General features: G+C 40.6%; 1 protein-coding gene and 1 long non-coding RNA gene across 5 annotated transcripts in view; one reads left to right on the top strand and one right to left on the bottom strand.

The window, feature by feature from the left end:
- The window catches only part of tdrd3 (tudor domain containing 3), a 140,985-nt gene that overhangs the window by 58,522 nt on the left and 60,912 nt on the right, over positions 1-21,551 (top strand). For all 3 annotated transcript variants that reach the window (XM_067986436.1, XM_067986434.1, XM_067986435.1), the window contains exons 9-10: positions 3,863-4,022; positions 11,270-11,395. In XM_067986436.1, the coding sequence (XP_067842537.1) occupies positions 3,863-4,022; positions 11,270-11,395 (286 nt within the window). The remainder of the gene's footprint in view (positions 1-3,862; positions 4,023-11,269; positions 11,396-21,551) is intronic.
- The window catches only part of LOC137323052 (uncharacterized), a 39,934-nt gene that overhangs the window by 17,816 nt on the left and 567 nt on the right, over positions 1-21,551 (bottom strand). The window lies entirely within an intron of this gene.

Genomic DNA, 21,551 nt, shown 5'->3' with positions numbered 1-21,551 from the left:
ACCATCCTTTTTTTTTTAAGGTGGTCCTTAAAACCCACCCCTTTGATCAAGCTTCCTAATATCTCCTTTCATTGCTCAGCATCCATTTTTTGATCCCAGATCTGTGAAGCGCTTTGTGACGTCTTTCATATGTTTTTCTACGTTGAAGACGCTATATGAATGCAAGTTCTTGTTACCGTTGTTATTCCTCTGTCACCTTCAAATAAGCATGCGAGCTATAGTGTTGTCTTGTGTGAGAAAACAAAATTGACATCCTCTTCCAATTGTACATTTGAAATTTCTGACTTTTATTTGTCTTCTAGCGTCTTTGACACCTTATCTGTCATGCTTAAGTAATTTTTGTTTGCGCACTTATCATTTACATAAGGATTCTTTGATAATTAAACCCACTGAGTTACAATGTATGTGAGTGATGCTGGGTTTAACCTTTGTACTTCTAATAGTATTTCATAGGATTTATAAATGTGTTGTAATCCATAATTAATTGAACAATTTAGTGTCATATTTTGATTACCACTTCAGCATCTCACAGGAAGACTTTTCCTGCCACTCCTCCCCCACCCCACAAACCCAGCTGACCTTATTCATGGGGTAATACTTCAGATTAGATAGAAGAATTTGTTCTGGGTAGATTACTCTTCAACCAGCAGCCCTGTTTTCTTATTCACTCTAGTATTGACGAATTTCACGTTGGCAGGCAAATTTATTTTTGGGGGAATTTGGTGGTGCATTCGGTAGGTACATTGCTTTTTCACTTCGATATGAGTTTGAATATAGCTTGGACCTTCTATCTGCTGGCTAGCGAGATGCAAAGTCTGAAATGTGTACAAACTCATGCTATTGCATGAGTTATGGTTATCAGAGGATGGGAAATGAGGCACTTTTGGGCAGGAGAAAGTTAGCTTTACTTTGTATTTAGCTGTCCATCTGATTTTGCAGACCCTGGATGACCACTCATTAGGAAAATTAATTCATTCCCCAGAATAAAGTACTTTTTCTTCAGGTGCTTTTATGTTGCCAGGAGTGCAGCACTCAAGCAGAGACCCTTCATCTCTGAATGTTGCTCTCCTCTTAACTGCATCAGTATATTGTGGTACCTGTTAGGCTGTTTGGAGAGGCAGCAGGAAGCATTCCTTCAATTTCAGGATTCTGAGCTGCTTCTGGGACCAGAAAAGTGAAGTCCTCGGTGCTGTCAGAGGTGCAGAGTTTGCCATTCGTATGATATCAGTTGTGGGAGTCCCATGTACTTGCTGCCAACTGCAGACTGTCAACTGTGTATAAAAGTGCCATCAGTTTTTTTTTGGTTTTCCCACCTTCTAGTTTCATAGTCAAGAATACAGAGCATTTGTGCTCCTAAGTCTGTGATTGTTGCTCTCAGGGGCCCATGAAAGTACTCAAATGCAACTCCCCTCTGGGAATCTGGGATCAGTGAATTTACTGGAAGTTCTGTTTTTTTTAGATGGTCGTTAGTTGAATGAAAGGTTTTGGTCTGAGCAATGTGTGTGTTATTTATGTAAACAATAGACCCGAATAGTTTTATCTTGCATAACTTTTGGTGAATTTTTGTGCTTGAGGTGAGGAATGGAACAGTTTTCCTCTCAGCATCCAGTGACAACGCTAATAACTTCCTGATCTAAAATAATGCAGCCAGATACAGTTAAAGCGTCCTGTAAGCTGACCCAACAACTTCCATAGCACTCCATGCGTAAAGTGATGTCTGAAAACTTTACGGAGTGGAGGAGAGAACAAAGTGAGCAGGAGGGAAAAGGGGAAAAGCAGAAGTGGGAGACAGGACGTAAAAGGTATTCATGATCAAGCAGGGAATGAGGTGGCAAAGTGAAGGAATTTGGGGAGTTCCAGAGGACAGGCGTGGTGGCTGAAAGTATGGCCTTTGGAACAGAGGGAGTGGGGAATAAGGAGTAATCCTTTTTTTGGAGGAACAAAATGGCCTATGTTTGGGTATATGCTGCAAGGAGATTGTAGAGTCGAATTGGGCAAGTTTGTGGAGGGATTTGAAAACAAGAATGAAAGTCATCTGGGGCACTAGTGGTGCGTGGCATAACGAGAGTGCAAGGCTTGATGCCTTAGCATTGGTTGTGGACGAGTACCCTTTTCTGCATTAGCGTAAATCTTTCCAACTCTCACATCACATCTCGTGCCAGGGAAGACTGAACAGGCTGGGACTCCTCTCTAGAAAAGAGAAGACTGAGAGGTGACCTGATAGAGGTCTTTAAAATTATGGAGGGGTTCGATCGGGTAGACGTAGAGAAGATGTTTCTATTTGTGGGGCAGTCCAAATCTGGGGGCCGTAAATATAAGATAGTCACTAATAAATCCAATAAGAAATTCAGGAGAAACTTCCTTACTCCGAGAGGAGTTAGAATGTGGAATTTGCTACCACAAGGAGTTGGTGAGGCAAAAATGCATCTATGCTGTAAGGGGAAGCTAGATAAACACATGAGGGAGAAAGGAATAGAAGGTTATGCTGATAGACTGAGATGAAGTGGGGTGGGAGGAGACTCCTGTGGAGCGTAAACACCAGCATAGACCTGTTGGACTAAATGGCCTGTTTCTATGCTGTAAAATTCTATGTAATTCTGTTCTATGTAATCAAGTGACCTATGATGGACATTGTCATTTTATGTTGAATTGTGGATAGTGACAAAATAAAATTGTTCTATCTTGTATTAGTGATTATCGAGGTTCCTTTAATTTAATCACTGGTTATAAAGAGTTTAAAAACATCTGGCTACAGACACAATCCTGTCCCAAGCTTGACTCGATACAGATATTACAAGTTCTGTTGGTTGCCTGCAAAACTTGAAAAAGTAACCAAGCTACTGTTGAACAAATGCAAGCTATATGATTAGTGCTGGTATTTGTATGACCATCAGTTATTTTGAATGTTGTCGACAGTTATTCAAATCTAGGAGGTCCCAGTCACTGTCATCAGGGATATTTAAGGAGCTTTAGCTATTCAAGTGTGAGAATCAGTTTAGAACTTCCAAGAGATATAATACAGACAAGCACAGCTGCAGCAGTGGTAAGAAACGTAATATAAAATGAAACTTTTTTTATTTTGCGTTTAAATTGGGACTTTTTGTTTTCGTTTTGAGAAGCTTGATAGGATTTCCGCTTGTATATTACTCTTAATTATTTGCTTCATCTTTTGTTAAATAAATTTGCCTGATAATCTAACCTGAAAACAAGGTCTGATGATGCGATGCTTTATTGCTTATTGAAGATGGGAGAATGACTTGTAGAGGCAAAGTATAATCCCAGTAGCTGACACTGATGAACAAAATGTGATTGTCATTTATCCTGGTCACGTTACTGAATGCTCAGCTAGATATCAAGGCTAGTGAAGATACTGGAGGGCATTGGGTGTTGGAACTCGCCTCAGAGTGATCTTAGACGTAGGAGTCAAAACAATTTAGAGCAATAAGGTTAGAAAAGGCCCAAAAATGTATTAAGTAATTTTGTACTTTTGGTCCCTGTCCATTTAAGAATTGGGTTGAAGCTGGTTAGATTCATTTCATATAGGGTCCTTGATAGGTAGGACAGAGGTGATGCCAGTTCCCTCAGTCCAGATGTGAAAGGACTTGATCCCCCATGCAGTTATTTAAACAAAATCACACTTTGTCAGTTTGTGTTCCTTTAATTTAAAATGAAATTATATATGTTCGGGTAACCTTTCTGGAGGAGGTACTAATGTTGAAGGAATGGTTCACATCTATTTTAATTAACTCATTGGTCATATAGTGCAAAGTAATAACATGCAGTACAGTAGAGCTCTTTGATATCGAACATTAATGGGGAAACTTATATTCAATGTTATTTAATGAGGTCTTTTCTATTGTAGGTTGATGAGCGAGCTTTACAACACATAATTGAAATGGGTTTCAGCAAGGAGGAAGCAAGACAGGCCCTAATGGATCACAGCAATAGTTTGGAAAATGCATTAAATTTTCTTCTCAATAGCATCAAAACACAACCAGCTATGCATAATCCATCTGTAAGAGGTAAAGTCGACATTTTTGTATATTTAAAAAAATAACTGAGTTGAAATGTTATTTGGGGCTACTGAATCCACACCAATAACTATCAGCATTTCATAGCCTGTATTTTTTTTAAAACTTGTACTTCACAAACAATGAGTACTCCTCAAATGCAGCTCTACCTGTAAGGATATTATGCCAAGTATCATTGTTAAATCACCATGTGGCCTCCTCCTCAGTTCTTCCTTCGGATATTTTTTTAAAACATTGTTCTATATATCTTCAGCTGCAAATTTTAAAAAAAGGGGCATTAGCACTATTATTGAGAAGAAATGTTCAAAACTAGGGACTTTTTATTTTGCTGATTGTGGTGCCATGAATATTTAAATAAAACAATTTATATTTGTGCTGTTCCAGGGTACTTGACTTTTAGAAAAGATAGGCAAAATGGAAAAGGCTGGTGGCAGAGGTGGGGTGTAGCCCTGATAATAAAGGATGAGAAAGGATCTTAGCTCAGAAAATCGGGATGTAGAATCAGTACGGGTGGGGCTAAGAAATAATGGGGCAGAAAACACTGGTGGGAGTAGTTTATAGGCCTCCTAACACTAGTTATTGTGTTGAACAGAGCGTAAATCAGGAAATTAGAGGAGCGTGTAACAAGGGTAATGCAATAATCGTGGGGGACTGGGCAAACCAAATTGGCAGAAGTAGTTTGGAGGACGCGTTCACAATGCGTTCGAGACAGTTTTCTAGAACAATATGTCGAGGAACCAACTAGGGAACATGCTATTTTAGATCTAGTATTGTGTAATGAAACAGGGTTAATTAGTAATTTTAAAAAATTCGTTCATGAGATGTGGGCGTTGCTGGCAAGGCCGGCATTTATTGCCCATCCCTAATTGCCCTTGAGAAGGCGGTGAGCCGCTTTCTTGAACCACTGCAGTCCGTGTGGTTATAGTTAAGGATCCTCTGGGGGAGAGTGATCATAATATGATTGAATTTCATATTGAGTTTGAGAGTGATGTAGTTAAGTCTGAAACTAGGGTCTTAAATTTAAACAAAGCCAATCACATAGGTATGAGGGATGAGTTGGCTAAGGTAGATTAGGAAATTAGATTAAAAGATATGATGGTAGTTAAGCAATAGTGAACATTTAAAGAAATAATTCATAAATCTCAATGATTATGCATTCCCTTGAGGAATAAAAACTCCACGGGATGAGTGATCCAACCGTGGCTAACTAGAGAAGTTAAGGATAGTATTAGATTAAAAGAAGATGCTTCCAATGTTGCCAAAAAGAGTACTAAGCCTGAGGATTGGGAGGGTTTTAGAAATCAGCAAAGGATAACCAAGAAAATGATAGAGGGAGAAAATTGAATAAGAGGGTAAACTAGCAAGAAATATAAAAGCAATTTGTAACAGCTTCTACAAGTATGTAAAAAGGAAGAGATCAGTGAAAGTAAACGTTAGATCCCTTAGAGGCAGGGACAGGAGAAATTATAATGGGGAATAAGAAAATGGCAGAGACGTTAAACAAATACTTTGTATCTGTCTTCATGGTAGAAGATGCAAGAAACATATTGGAAATAGTGGGGAACCAAGGGTCTAATAAGAGTGAGGAACTTAAAGTAATGAAGATTAACAAAGAAGTACTGGAGAAATTAATGGGACTAAAAGTTGACATCCCCTGGATCTGATGGTTTAAATCCTAGGGTTTTAAAAGAGGTGGCTGCAGAGATAGTGGATGCATTGGTTTAGATCTTCCAGAATTCCCTAGATTCTAGAACTGTCCGTGTGGATTGGAAGGTAGCAAATTTAACCCCACTATTCAAGAAAGGAGGGAGAGAGAAAACAGGAAACTACAGACCAGTTAGCTTGACACCAGTAGTAGGGAAAATGCTAGAATCTATTCTTAAGGATGTAGTAACAGGGCATAGAAAATCGTATGATTGGGCAGAGTCAACATGGTTTTATGAAAGGGAAATAGTGTTTGACAAATCTATTAGAAGTTTTGGAGGGTTTAACTAGCAGGGTAGATAAGGGGGAACCTGTGGATGTAGTATATTTGGATTTTCTAAAGTCATTTGATAAGGTGCCACACAAGAGATTGTTACACAAAATTAGGGCTCATGAGATTGGAGATAATATATTAGCATGGATTGAGGATTGGTTAACGCACAGAAAACAGAGAGTAAGAATAAACAGGTCATTTTCGGGTTGGCAGGTTGTAACTAGTGGAGTGCCACCAGGATCAGTGCTTGGGCCTCAGCTGTTTACAATCTTTATCAATGACTTAGATGAGGGGACCAAGTATAATGTATCCAAGTTTGCTGATGATACAAAGCTAGGTGGGAAAGTCAGCTGTGAGGAGGCTGCAAAGGGATATAGACAGGTTAAGTGAGTGGGCGAGAAGGTGGCAGATGGAGTATAATGTGGGGGAATATGAAATTATCCACTTTGGTAGGAAGAGTCGAAAGCAGAATATTTTTTAAAAGGTGAGAGATTAAGAAATGTTGGTAGAGGGATTTAGGTGTCTTTGTACATGAATCAAAAAAATTCAACATGCAGGTACAGCAAGCAATTAGGAAGGCAAACAGTATGTTAGCCTTTATTGCAAAGGGGTTGAAGTACAAGAGTATGGAGGTCTTGCTGCAATTATATCGGGCTCTGGTGAGACCACACCTGGAGTACTGTGTACAGTTTTGGTCCCCTTACCTAAGGAAGGATATATTTGCCTTAAAGGGGATGCAAGCAAGGTTCCCTGGATTGATTCCTGGAATGAGAGGGGTGTCCTATGAGGAGACATTGAGTCGAATGGAGTTTAGAAGAATGAGAGGCAATCTCATTGAAACATGTCAGATTCTAAGAGGGCTTGACAGGGTAGATACTGAGAGGCTATTTCCCCTGATTGGAGAGTATAGACCTAGGGGTCATAGTCTCAAGATAAGAGGTCGGCCATTTTGGACCGAGAAAAGGAAAAATTTCTTCACTCTCAACGTTGTGAATCTTTGGAATTTTCTACCCCAGAGTGCGGTGGATGCTCAGTCATTGAGTATGTTCAAGACTGAGATCGATAGATTTTTGGACACGAAGGGAATCAAGGGATATGGGGATAGGACAGGAAAGTGGAGTTGAGGTAGAAGATCAGCCATGATCTTTTAGGAATGGCAGAGCAGGCTGGAGGGGCCATATGGCCTACTCTTGCTCATATTTCTTACATACAGTTTGTGCTTCTGAATTTAATGCATTGCTATATTTTCCAGAAATGCAAGAAACCCTCCACATTTAAGCAACATATTAACATGAAAACAAAAGGAAAACCTAAATCAAGTTCACGGGTGGTGGTGGGGGGGGTGTGGATTCAAAAATGAAAAAGCCCTGAACCAGAGGAATGTTTTTTTTAAACATAACAAGGAGTCATAGCATAGGTTCGTGAGTTGTTTGCAAGTGTGGGTTGGACTTTCTTTCTTTTAATCGCCAAAAGCCTTTGGACTAGAGGGAAAAGAAATTCTAGGAAACCGGGAGTCGAGAATTTTCAGGGAGATGTTGAATACATGGCAGCCTTTTAAAATGCATTAGTGGATGGGGTAGTATCATTGTTGACTGCAAAGCTCACCACTTACCAGCTATTGATGCTTCTGGACAACTATGAACTTTCTTGTTTCTTTTTGAGGGCTGAGGACAGGCTAGTCTGCAGACTGGACAGTTTGTTTATTTTTCTTGAAGATGAATACTTTTGAATGCATTTTCTTTGCTGTCTGATCTCTAGGGTACCATAGAAAATAACTAAGTGAAGGTGAAACTGGTAAATGCTGACTGATCTCGCAAATAGCGGTTCTTCGACATCCTGGGATTGAACTGTGCTTGCTTGATCTCTCAACACAAAGGAGACTTCACCTCTCAACCACCAAGTTGGATCACGTGTCTGGACTCTGACAATTTCTGTTTAGTAACTTGGTGTTCAGAGAGGATGAATGCTAGATCAAGACTTACTACTACCTCTGGTGGATGTATTGTTTGTTTTGTGTAAACCATTAATTTTAAGCTCACTTTATGCATAGAAGACATTCGTACAGTGGTGCTGCTCAAAAATTCTTCATCCTCTTCTGGTGTGATTTATTTCCTGGAATACTAATGCCAGCTGAAACCCAGTTGCGTCTGCATCTATGAGGCTGCTATTTTAATCTGTCACAAATTGTTAAATTTGTGCTTTTATTTTCATAAGTGTATATATAAAATTTTATTGAAAAAAAAAATTACCAGTCACAGGAAGGAAAAGGCAGGTACATACCAAGGTTACAAGACCATCTTGCCAGCGTGGTGCTCTGCCGGGGGGGGGGGGGGGCGGTGCATTTAACATCCCAGCTTTCTTTTTAACTAGTAACATGATACCTGCTTTATTTGCTTTAATCAAATGGATTTTTTTTATGATCTATTCTCAAATAAATTGTGATTTTTATATATATGGCAAGGCACGTCCAGCAACTGAGCTGGAAGTTGGTTCCTATTACTGCACCTGTATAAATTATGCAGATAAGAGACAACTAATGGAAGTATTTCTAGTGATCTATATTTTGAAATGCTTTCAGATTTTGACCAAGCTCCAAAATTGCTTACCTTTAGCATACACTTGGATTTCTTCTGAAAATGAACCTAGAGTATTATATATATTGTTCTGGTTGAAATTCTGTTTCAGTAATTTAACCATTCTAAAAGGTAAAAAGTGATGGGGAGACTGTTTTTCATTAATGCCTGAATACAAAGACAAACTAAGTTTACAGATATGTAAAGGAAATCATAGAATGGTTACTGCACAGAAGGAGGCCATTCGGCCCGTCGAGTTCGTGCTGGCTCTCCACAAGAGCAAACCAGCTAGACCCATTCCCCTGCTCTTTTCCCGGTAACCCTGCAAATTTTTTCCCTTCAAGTACTTACCAATTCCCTTTTGAAAGCCACCATTGAATCTGCCTCCACCACCCTTTCAGGCAGTGCATTCCAGATCATAGCCACTCGCTGCGTAAAAAAGTTTTTCCTCATGATGCCTTTGGTTCTTTTGCCGATCACCGTAAATCTGAGTCCTCTGGTTCTTGATCCCTCTACCAATGGGAACAGTTTCTCCCTATCTAGACGCTTCATGATTTTGAATATCTCTATCAAATCTCCTCGCAACTTTCTCTGTTCCAAGGAAAACACCACCAGCTTCTCCAGTGTATCCACATAACTAAGTCCCTCATCCCTGGAATCATTCGAGTAAATCTCTTCTGCACCCTCTCTAAGGCCTTCACATCTTTGCTGAAGTATGGTGCCCAGGACTGGACACAATACTCCAGTTATGGCCAAACCAGTGTTTTATAAAGGTTCTTCATGACTTCCATACTTTTGTACTTTATGCCTCCATTTATAAAGCCCAGGATCCCATATGCTTTTTTAACCACTTTCTCAACCTGCACTGCCATCTTCAATGACCTCTGTACATATGCCCCCAAATCTGTCTGTTCCTGTACTCCTTTTAGAATTGCACCTTTCAGTTTATATTGCCTCTCCTCGTTCTTCCTACCAAAATGTAGCACTTCTCTGTGTTAAATTTCATCTGCCACGTGTCCACCCATTCCACCAGCCCGTCTATGTCCTTTTGAAGTCAATTACTATCCTCCTCACTGTTCACTACACTTCCAAGTTTTGCATCATCTGCAAATTTTGAAATTGTGCCCTGTACACCCAAATCCAAGTCATTAATATATATAAAGAAAAGCAGTGGTCCTAGTACCCACCCTGGGGAACACCGTTTTATACATTCTTCCAGTCTGAAAAACAACCGTTCACCACTACTGTTTCCTGTCACTTAGCCAATTTCGTATCTGTGCTGCCACTGTCCCTTTTATTCCATGGGCTTCAAATTTGCTGACAAGCCTATTATGTGGCACTTGATCAAACACCTTTTGAAAGTCCATTTACACCACATGAACCGCATTGCCCTCATCAACCCTCTCTGTTACCTCATCAAAAAACTCAATCAAGTTAATTAAACACGATTTGCCTTTAACAAATCAGTGCTCGCTCTCTTTAATTATTCTAAGTGACAGTTAATTTTGTCCCAGATTATCTTTTCTAAAAGCTTTCTTAACACCGAAATTAAACTGGCCCATAGTTGCCAGGTTTATCCTTACACCCCTTTTTGAACAAGGGTGTAACATTTGCAATTCTCTAGTCCTCTGGGACCACTCCTGTTTCTAAGGATGATTGGAAGATTATGGCTAGAAGAATGTGGCAGACAGCAGCGCTGAAAATTAGGTAGATAATGTTTGGGTCAGGATCACCCAGCACCATGATTAGTTTTGTTCTACTTAAGGGTTGGAATCCTCATGGATTTCTCCACCCAACCCTTCCTAGCTCAGGGGCATTGAAGCCAATTTTAGTGCCCCACAGTTGACTTGGTTGAGATTAGCTAACCTGGCAAAGATAACAACTTGAATTTATATAGTGCCTTTAACATAGTAAAACGTCCCAAGGCTCTTAACAGGAGCGTTTTTAATCAAACAAAATTTTTCACCGAGCCACATAAGGAGACATTATGATCAAAAGCTTAGTCAAAGAAGTAAGTTTTAAGGAGCATCTTAAAGGAGGAGAAAGAGATAGAGAGGTTTAGGGAGGGAATTCCAGAGCTTAGCATCTAGGCAGCTGAAGGCACGAACGCAAATGGTAGATGTGCAAGAGGCCAGAATTGGAGGAGCGCAAAGATATTGGAGGGTTGTCGGGCCAGTGAAGGTTACAGACATAGGGAGGGGCGAGGCCACGGAGGAATTTGAAAACAAGGATGAGAATTTTAAAATTGAGGCGTTGCTGGACCGGGAGCCAATGTTCGTCATCGAGCACAGGGGTGATGGGTGAACGGGACTTGGTATGAGTTAGGATAAGGGCAGCAGAGTTTGAGATGAGCTCAAGTTTACAGAGAGTGCAAGGTGGGAGGCCGGCCAGTAGAGCATTTGAATAGTCTCGTCTGGAGATAACAAAGGCATGGATGAGGACTAGTTGCTTAAGACTTGTATGGCTCAATTCTGCACCAGGCTGTTGCATTTAGCCACTGGGCCATTAAAGGAACCAGTTTTTTTTTTTAAAAAAGTCTGAGCAGTTTTGTGATATCAGTAAATTATTGTTTCAAATGCATATGACTGTTGTATATGATTTATAAATGTATTCAGGCTTAATACAATGTTCACTTAAAATGTGTTTGCTTTCAATTGAAATATTTTCATTTTGTTGATTCTCGTCAGGAAAGGGAAGAGGGAGAGGCAGATCACGACCTGAAGAAGATGATGATTTAGCAAGTGCCAGACCATCTGCTCCCAGCACGTTGTTTGACTTCTTAGAATCAAAGATGAGTTCCTTGAGCGTTGAAGGTAGGTTTTTGTGGAGTGTGGGGGAGAGGAAGAAGAATGTTTAAATGGAGATAGCATTTGAACTTTTAATACTTTCATTGAAGATTTGCTTATTCGTCTAGTTGAAGATTCTTTCAAAATAATAGCTAGTTTATGTTGATAACAGAAAATCAAAAGAGTTGTAAACTTGTGAAATTATTTCCTTGAAAAATAATGGCCCGGAATTTGCTGCAGTGGCGGTATTGGTGACTAACATCATAAGTTAGACCATTGTGCTCCCTGATCCTCCAGTGGCAAATTTATGCCAAAATTTGCTGGAGAACTGATTACAGTATGCCGTGGCAAGTCAGAAATGGCACAGCCAATGTCTGATACATGTCCAAGGCGCTGGAACTGGACACTGAATGGAACAACAGGCTATTTAATGTTTCCATAAAAGTCACAATCTGTTATCTTTAACTGTTTTTAACTCCAAATATTTAAGATTATTACCTTTTGAGTTGGCTGTTTAGTAAAATAAGTGTTTTGATAGCCAGGCCATCTCCCTGACCGATATTATCCATACATTAAGATTTATTGAGCTTGTGCGTTAAACATGGATGGCAACTGGTAATGAAATATGGCTAGGATTGCGCACATTTTGGGAGACAACTGTGTGCGCATGGGTCCTGATGTATATATTTAGAAAAAGCAGCTGTGTTTGTTTTTAGAATTCCTTTAAGGTCGAGACAATATTAAACATTAAGTTTATTAGAAAAGTAAGCCCTTCCTTAGTGTGTAGTGATAGAGCTGTTGTGCGTCAATGCTTGCTTAAATTTGTGATCAAGATACCACTATGTTAAATAGTTATCTTGGATATGGACAACCTGCTGAGCAATTGAATACTGATTCTGAGTCCTTTAGCGGCATTCCATAACGGTCTAAGTGGCTGCAGCGATCACAGTAGAGTTAATTCAGCAAATTCGTGATCGCCATTGATTTTGATGTGAGGCAGAGCTATAACTTTTTTGGCGAGGTCTCTGGAGCAGTGCCAAAGTCCATGGAAATTATGGCATGGCATAAGTCATGGCACTAAATGGGCCAGAAATTGCTGGAAAAATAATGGCGAGATCATGGCACCCGCCATTATTATCGTGTAACAAATCCAACAATTTGTGGTGAGGAAGAGATATGCCATAAGATGTGAATTGCTACCAATTGTTGGACGATTTGCGCTGGTCCACCGTTAGCCTCGCAAAAACAGGAGCTCACAGTCAACCTTCCCATTGACATTCATTGAGTGTTAAAAGTTTGCTGAATTTATGTCTTGAATACAAATTTATCTTTCTGTAGCCATTTAGGGGCTGGTAATCCATGTTGCAATAACCCCGTGATTTATTGTGTGGCCCTGCTGCGCCCCCCCCTGCCCCCCAGGAAGGACAGGCAAGATTAAAAGTCAAACAGTGGAACTTTTATTCAGTGCTACTGCTTTGTAAAAAGATTTTTTTAAACGTTTTAAAATATTTTAGTATCTTTTTTAAAGTTAGTTTTAGCTAATTTCAGAATGATACAGGGCACTCACCTCTCCGTGCCACACATTAACTGAGTTGATGGTGTCTGTTTTTATCTACATATAGCGCCATGTGGTTGGTCTGTTTGACCATTGGACCCAACATTCACAAGGTCCCAGATGCCCTGTTGACATTTTATAAATTGGATAGCCAAGTGGTGAAGGATAGAATACAAGAGTCTGGTCTTCATTTGCTTCCAAGCCTTTATTCAGAGATTCCCCTTGCACACACACACACCACACCCTAGAAAAGCTCTCATATAAAAAGGATGAGAGTCCCCAATTGACAAACACCATCTGAATACATTTAAACACTAATTTATGTAAATCACATGATACAATCATAGAAAGGATACAGCATGGAAGGAGGCTATTCGACCTATCGAGTCCACGCCGGCTCTGTGCAAGAGCAATCCAGCTGGTCCCACTCCCCTGCCCTTCCCCGTAGCCCTGCAAATTTTTTCCTTTCAAGTACTTATCCAGTTCCCTTTCGAAGGCCATGATTGAGTCTGCCTCCACCACCCACTCTGGCAGTACATTCCAGATCCTAACCACTCACTGTGTAAAAAACGTTTTTCCTCATATCACCTTTGGTTCTTTTGCCATTCACCTTAAATCTATGTCCTCTGGTCCTTGACCCTTCCACCAATGGGAACAGTTTCTCCCTATCTAGACGCTTCATGATTTTGAATATCTCTATCAAATCTCCTCGCAACTTTCTCTGTTCCAAGGAGAACACCACCAGCTTCTCCAGTGTATCCACATAACTAAGTCCCTCATCCCTGGAATCATTCAAGTAAATCTCTTCTGCACCCTCTCCAAGGCCTTCACATCTTTGCTGAAGTGCGGTGCTCAGGACTGGACACAATACTCCAGTTATGGCCAAACCAGTGTTTTATAAAGGTTCTTCGTGACTTCCATACTTTTGTACTTTATGCCTCTATTTATGAAGCCCAGGATCCCATATGCTTTTTTAACCGCTTTCTCAACCTGCACTGCCATCTTCAACGACCTCTGTACATATGCCCCCAAATCTCTCTGTTCCTGTACCCCTTTTAGAATTGCACCTTTTAGTTTGTATTGCCTCTCCTCGTTCTTCCTACCGAAATGTATCACTTCGCATTTTTCTGTGTTAAATTTCATCTGCCACGTGTCCGGCCATGCCACCAGCCTGTCTATGTCCTCTTGAAGTCTATCACTATCGTCCTCACTGTTTACTACCCTTCCAAGTTTTGTGTTCAAATTTGGAAATTGTGCCCTGTACACCCAAGACCAAGTCATTAATATAATATCAAGAAAAGCAGTGGTCCCAGCACCGACCCCTGGGGGACACCACTGTACACCTCCCTCCAGACCGAAAGCCAACCGTTTACCACTATTCTGTTTCTTGTCCCTTAGCCAATTTTGTATCCATGTTGCTACTGCCCCCTTTATTCCATGGGCCTCAATTTTGATAAGCCTACCGTGCGGCACTTTATCAAACACCTTTTGAAACACCTATGCCACATCAACTGTATTGCCCTCATTGACCTTCTCTGTTACTTCATCAAAAAACTATCAAGTTAGTTAAACACTATTTGCCTTTAACAAATCCATGCTGGCTTTCCCTAATCAATCCACACTCATCCCAAGTGACTGCTAATTCTGTCCCAGATTATCGTTGCTGGAAGTTTCCCACCCACGGAGGTTAAACCGACTGGCCTATAGTTGCTGGGTTTATCCTTGCACCCTTTTTTGAACAAGGGTGTAACATTTGCAATTCTCCAGTCCTATGGCACCACCACCCCCCCGTATCTACGGATATTTGGAAGATTATGGCCAGTACCTCAACAATTTCCACCCTTACTTCCCTCAGGATGCATCCCATCCGGACCAGGTGACGTATCTACTTTAAGTACAGGTAGCCTTTGAATTATCTCTTCTTTCTCAATTTTTAGCCCATCCAGTATCTCAACTGTATCTTCTTTTACTGAGACTCTGGCAGCAGCATCTTCCTTGGTAAAGACAGATGCGAAGTACTTATTTAGTACCTTGGCCATGCCCTCTGCCTGAGTAGATCTCCTTTATGGTTCCTAATTGCCCCCACCTCTCCTCTTACCTCCCGTTTACATGCCTGTAGAACTCTTTTAACAGATATAGCTGTGCCGTTATCAATTCACATTTCCAGCAATTTGCGGTGCAAAAATACAATCTGCAGGGTGAGGGAAAAAATTCAGTTCTCGCAGTGAGATGCGCCGCGTCAGCAATTTCTGGGCTAATAATGGCGTTCGCTGTCGAACTATGGTGCAAGGTTTCAGCAAATTTCGGCCCATTGTTACAGCTCCTTTCTTGTATCTAACAAAGCGGCAATGATTTCTAATTGGGCTATAGTGTAATTTGTTTTTAAGGAAGAAAAATGTCATGGTAATTTAAAAGTTCCTTTGGTGTTGCAAGGAATGTGCAATTTCATTGGAGTAATGTGACTTTCGGTAATAAAGCACAGGAAGTGATCCCAGTCTTCACTCCCATAATTGGAGCAGTGTTGACAGTTAAGTTTTTGCTCTGCTTTATTAGTAGCTTTGTTTTCCCTAATTCATTGTAGTTCATCTACAGGCCAGAATTGGTTTGATGGATGTTTTTTGAATGATTCATTCATTTTTGAAACTTGCTTGGCCACCAACCCAGTTTTGTTCTGGTTGGTATTAGCTGTACCTTAGAGCAATTAAGTTGGTTCGGTTCACTTAATGTCAGTTGCAACTACCTTTTCAATGAATGATGCATGCAACAGCTATTTGCCACTGAAGTGTCAAACCTGGACTAAATTCAGCAAAAAGGGATAAATGTAAATGTTTCATTAACTAGAGGGTGAAACAAGTACTGATGTGCATCAATTCGTCCTAGTGGTGATATTTTAAATTCAAAATTCCATGGGGAATTGACTCTTGTAATGGAGTGGTGGGGGAGGGCCCAAACATTAGTACCAGGAGACATTCTGTTCAAGTCACTTAATCCTAACCAGTCTGGAGCACTTCAATATTTTCTTGACATTGGCTCAGTTCAGATTTTTGTTATGGCTGTTTCAGTCTTTCATGATTCATTTGCATTTGGACTATTATGGGACCAGTTGGTGTCCACAATCCTGCTAAACAAATCAATGCTCAGAAGCACACTAACTGCTCGAGAGCTTTCTCTAATGTAATGCTTACTTGTCGTCGACAATGGCTTTGAGTATTGAGGGGAGACTTAAGAGCTGAGTTTATTTTTTTATTGGGGAAAAGATTGGAGTATGGGAGATGTAACTCAGGTCTTTAAAATAATGATACACAGATGTCAATGTATAATTGAACACTGAGCTGGAGAAACAGGTTTAAAATTAACAAGCTTCAGGTAGGAAGATTGGAAGGGTCTGAGGATAGATGAATATTCAAGTTTTGGGGAATCAGGGAATATTTATGCAGAACTTTCCATTGAGAAATTAAAAGGTGGGGTAGAGTTCATGACAGGGCAGATGTGTGTGTGGATGGAGTGATTTAATGGGTCAAATGGCCTTTTCTTGTTTCAGACTTCGTTCTGATGGCACCATGTGCAAATAATGAGAGTTTCTGTGCAACTTGTCATTGCTGTGAGGTGGCAGATTTTTCTATTTGCTTACGTACACTTTTTCATTAATACAGTGCCCATTTGGTAAAAATAGAAGCCTTTTGTCTAATTATTTTGGCTGAGGTGGATACATATTGGGCCAGATATTTGCTGGAGCAGGGCATCTAGCGGCGTGCCAGGTTAGACTTTTTCCTGCACCCTTCAGCTAGCCCTGGAAGTGCGAGCTGATAATAGTGCGTGAAGGCAACAAGGGCATCTGGAACCTTGGTGAATGATGGGACCAACACTATCTCCTTAACTAATGAGATTTAAACATTAAGAAATAAACAGGAAGAACTGAGAAGGAGGGTGAATTCAATGTCAAATCAGATAAAGAAAGAAATGGAGAGGGAAAGAAAGATTGGATAGAGAGAGGAAAAGAAAGAAAAATGTAAAATTTAAAATGACATTTTTAAAATCTCCAACAACAATTCACTATTTGAAGGAATGAAACGCCACACTTTTAATTGTTCACTTTCTGGGCTGGCGAGGTTGACTGCCAGTCATTAATAATTATCATGTCGTTAAAGGGGTACTTGCGCTTTAATTACTAGACTTAACTTTCTGTGGTGAGTTTGATGGGCAATTAATGTGCAAATGCAGGAACTTCATGCGGAGGTTAAGGGCAAGATGCCGTTTTTGCAAAGCTAACGGCGGAGTGGTGCAAATTGTCCAGCAACTTGTGATTCGCAATTCACAGGGTATCTTCCTTGCCACAAGTTGCTGGCCGATTTTCACATTAATAACGGCATGCGTCGTTCACATGCCGTTATTTTTTCAGCACATTCTGGGGTAATTGTTTTTGCTGGCAAACTACCCAAGGAATTGATGCTAATTACTGGATATTTGTGAAGTTTAACTGGATAATGATGAATCAAGGACTGGAACTCACTGAAGTTAATATAAGCAAGAAAATCGTATTAGGAAAAAGTAATGGTACTAGAGACTGACAAACCCCCAGGACCTTGACTGTTTCCTCCCCAGGGTTTTAAAGGCAGTTGGTGAGGAAATTGCAGATGCTTTAGCCATAATCTTCCAAAGCGCGCTCGATTCAGGAATTGTCCCTTCAGATTGGAAAATTGCAAATGTATGTCCATTATTTAAGAAAGGTGATAGAGAGAAACCAGCAAATTATAGACATGTTGGTCTAAAATCTGTTGTGGGGAAGTTATTGGAATCTATAATCAAGGACGGTGTGACTGAGCACTTAGAGAAATTTGAGCTAATTAGAGAGAGCCAACATGGATTTGTAAAGGCTGGGTTATGTCTAACGAACCTAATAGAATTTTTTGAGGAAGTAACTAAAGTAGTATACAAGGGAATGTCTATGGATGTAGTTTATATGGACTTCCATAAGAGATAGGAGCAGGAGCTGGCCATTTGGCCCTTCAAGCCTGCACTGCAATTTAATGCGATCATGGTTGATCTGATTTTTACCTCAATTCCACTTTCCTGCCTTTTCCCCCATATCCTTTGACTCCCCTGCTGATCAAAAATTTGTCTAACTCAGCCTTGAATGTATTCAATGACTCAGCCTCCACAGCTTTTTGGGGTAAAGAATTCCAAAGATTCACGACCCTCTGGGAGAAGAAATTCCTCCTCATTTCCGTCTTAAACGGGCAGCCTCTTAGTCTGAGACTATGCCTCCTAGTTTTAGATTCCCCCATGAGAGGTAACAGCCTCTTAGCATCTACCCTAAGATCTCCTCTCATTCTTCTAAACTCCAATGAGTATGGACCCAACCTGTTTAATCTTTCCTCATAAGACAACCCTGCCATACCTGGAATCAACCTAATGAACCTTCTCTGAACTGCCTTCAATGCAAGTATATCCTTCCTTAAATAAGGGCACCAGAACTGTACGCAGTACTCCAGGTGTGGTTCTCACCCAGCACCCTGTACAGTTGTAGTATGACTGCCCTGCTTTTATACTCCATCCCCTTAGAAATAAAGGCCAATATTCTGTATACCTTCCAGATTACCTGCTACACCTGTATATTGACTGTGTTTCATGTACGAGGACACCCAGATCCCTCTGTACTGCAGCACTTTGCAGTATTTCTCCATTCCAAATTTTTTTTATTTTTCCTCCCAAAGTGGATGACTTCACATTTTCCTACATTATTCCATCTGCCAAATTTTTGCCTATTCACATATCCTGTCAGTATCCCCTTGCAGACACTGTGTCCTCATCGCAACTTGCTTTTCCACCTATCTTTGTATCATCAGCAAATTTGGCCACAAGACACTCTGTTCCTTCATCCGAGTCATTGATACATATTGTAAATAGTTGAGGCCCCAGCACTGATCCCTGCGATACCCCACTAGTTACAGATTGCCATTTTAAAAATGACCCTTTTATCCTGACTCTTTGTTTTCTGTTGGTTAGTCAACCCTCTATCCATGCCAGTATATTACCCCAAACACCATGAGCTCTTATCTTGTGTAGTAACCTTTTCTGTGGCACCTTATCGAATGCCTTTTGGCAATCCAAATATACTGCATCCATTGATTCCCCTTTGTTCACCCTACCCGTTATTTCCTCAAAGAACTCTAATGAATTTGTCAGACACTATTTCCCTTTCATACAATCAAGGAGAGTCAACATGGTTTTATTATGAGTCTCCAAATGTCCTGCTACTACTTCCTTAATAATGGATTCTAGCATTTTCCCAATGACAGATGTTAGGCTAACTGGTCTATAGTTACCTGCTTTCTGTCTTCCTCCCTTCTTGTGTTACGTTTGTAGTTTTCCAATCTGCTGGGACCTTTCTAGAATCTAGTGAATTTTGGAAGATTACAACCAATGCATCCACTATGTCCTGTAGCCATTTCCTTTAAGACCCTCAGATTCAAGCCATCAGGTCCAGGGGACTTGTCAGCCTTTAGACCCATTAGTTTGCCTAGTACTTTTTCCTCAAGTGATAGTTTTCAGTTCCTCCCTCCCCTTTGCCCCTTGATTATCTGCTGTGAAGACAAATACAAAATATCTGTTCAATTCCTCTGCCATTTCCTTGTTTTCCATTATTATTTCCCCAGTCTCATCCTCTAAGGGACCCATGTTTACTTTAGCTACCCTTTTTATATACTTGTAGAAGCTTTTACTGTCAGTTTTTATATTTCTTGCCAGTTTACTCTCAATTTATTTTCTCCCTCTATTATTCTTTTAGTCATCCATTGCTGGTTTTTAAAGTTTTCCCAATCTTCGGGCTTACCAGTAATCTTTGCCACGTTATATGCATTTTCTTTTAACCTGATACCATTCTTGACTTCCTTTGTTAGCCATGGTTGGTTCACCCTTTTTGTGGAGTCTTTCCTCCTCATAGGGGTATTTTTTTGTTGCGAGGCATAAAATATCTTTTTTAAATGTTTGCCACTGCTTATCCACCTTCATACCATCTAATCTGTTTACCCTGTCCACTTTAGCCAATTCCACTCCCATTCCTTTGTAATTGCCCTTATTTAAGTTTAATACAGTAGTTTCAGACCCAAGATCCTCACTCTCAAACTGGATGTGAAATTCATCATGTTATGATCACCGCTTCCCAAGGGATCTTTTACTTTGAGATCGTTAATTAATCCTGTTTCGTTACCCATTACCAGATCCAAAATGGCCTGTTCCCTGGTTGGTTCCCCAACGTATTGGTCTAAGAAACAGTCCCAAATACACTCTATGAACTCCTCCTCAGGGCTATTTTTGCCAATTTGATTTGTCCAATCTATGTGAAAGTTAAAATTGCCCTTGATTATTGCATTACCTTTTTTTATAAGCCCCCCCCTTATTTCCTGATTTATATTTTGCCCTACAGTGTAGCTACTGTTAGGGCGCCTATATACTACTCCCACCAGTGATTTCTTTCCCTTGCTATTTCTTACCTCCACCCAAATTGATTGGACATCTTGATCTTCTGAACCAAGATCATTTCTCATTATTATACCAATTTTATCCTTTATTAACAGAGCTACCCCACCACCTTTACCTTTTTTCCCTATCCTTCTGAAATGTTAAATAACCCTGAATATTTAGCTCCCAGCCTTGGTCACCTTGCAACTACGTCTCTAATAGCCACGAGATCATACCCATTTGTTTCTATTTGTGCTGTCAATTCATCTATCTTATGAATGCTGCACGCATTCAGATAAAGAACCTTTAATTTTATCTTCTTACCATTCTTTCCTACCCCGGCCCCATTTCCTAGTACGCTCTGTCCCTTCCTGACACAGTGTTTATCATTACCCCCATCACTTTCCTGTACTACTTCCTTGTCTTTTCTCTTTATCAATCTAAACTTCACCCCACTCCTATTTAGTTTAAAGCCTTCACTTCTGTGCTAGTTATTCAGTTTGCTAGGCCACTGGTCCCAGCATGGTTCAGGTGAAGCCTGTCCCAACGAAACAGCTTTTTTCCCCCCGGTACCCCATGAGTCGAAACCCACTTCTCCCACACCAATCTTTGACCCACGCATTCATCTCTGACTGATTTACTCTCTGCCAATTTGCTCGTGGCTCAGGTAATAATCCTGAGATTATTACCTTTTGTGATTCTGCTTTTTAATTTAGTCCCTAGCTGCTCAAACTCCCTCAGCAAGAACCTCTTTTAGTCCTACCTATGTCATTGGTATCTACATGGACCATGACAACTGAATCCTACCCCTCCAAGTTCCTCTTCAGCCCTGAGGAGATATCCTTAACCCTGGCATCAGGTAAGCATCACAGCTTTCGGGACTCTCGCTGTTGGCTGCAGAGAACAGTGTCTATCCCTCTAACTATACAACCACATTCCTTTTTACTCCCCCCACTTGAATGGCCCCCTGAACCACGGTGCCGTGGCCAGTTTGCTCATCCTACTTGCAGTCCCTGCACTTGTCCACAAGGGCTGCAAGAAGCTCGTATCTATTGGACAAGTGCAGAGGCTGAGGCTCCTGCAATGCTACCTCCTGGATCCCTGTACCTTCCTCACTCGCAGTCACACCCTCCTGTCCCTGACCATGTGCCAATTCTACAGTATTTA

This window comes from Heptranchias perlo, chromosome 6, assembly GCF_035084215.1.
Source record: "Heptranchias perlo isolate sHepPer1 chromosome 6, sHepPer1.hap1, whole genome shotgun sequence".
Classification (NCBI taxonomy): domain Eukaryota; kingdom Metazoa; phylum Chordata; class Chondrichthyes; order Hexanchiformes; family Hexanchidae; genus Heptranchias; species Heptranchias perlo.
Note: the sequence above shows the minus strand (reverse complement) of the source record. Positions and strands in the feature narration are given on the sequence as shown.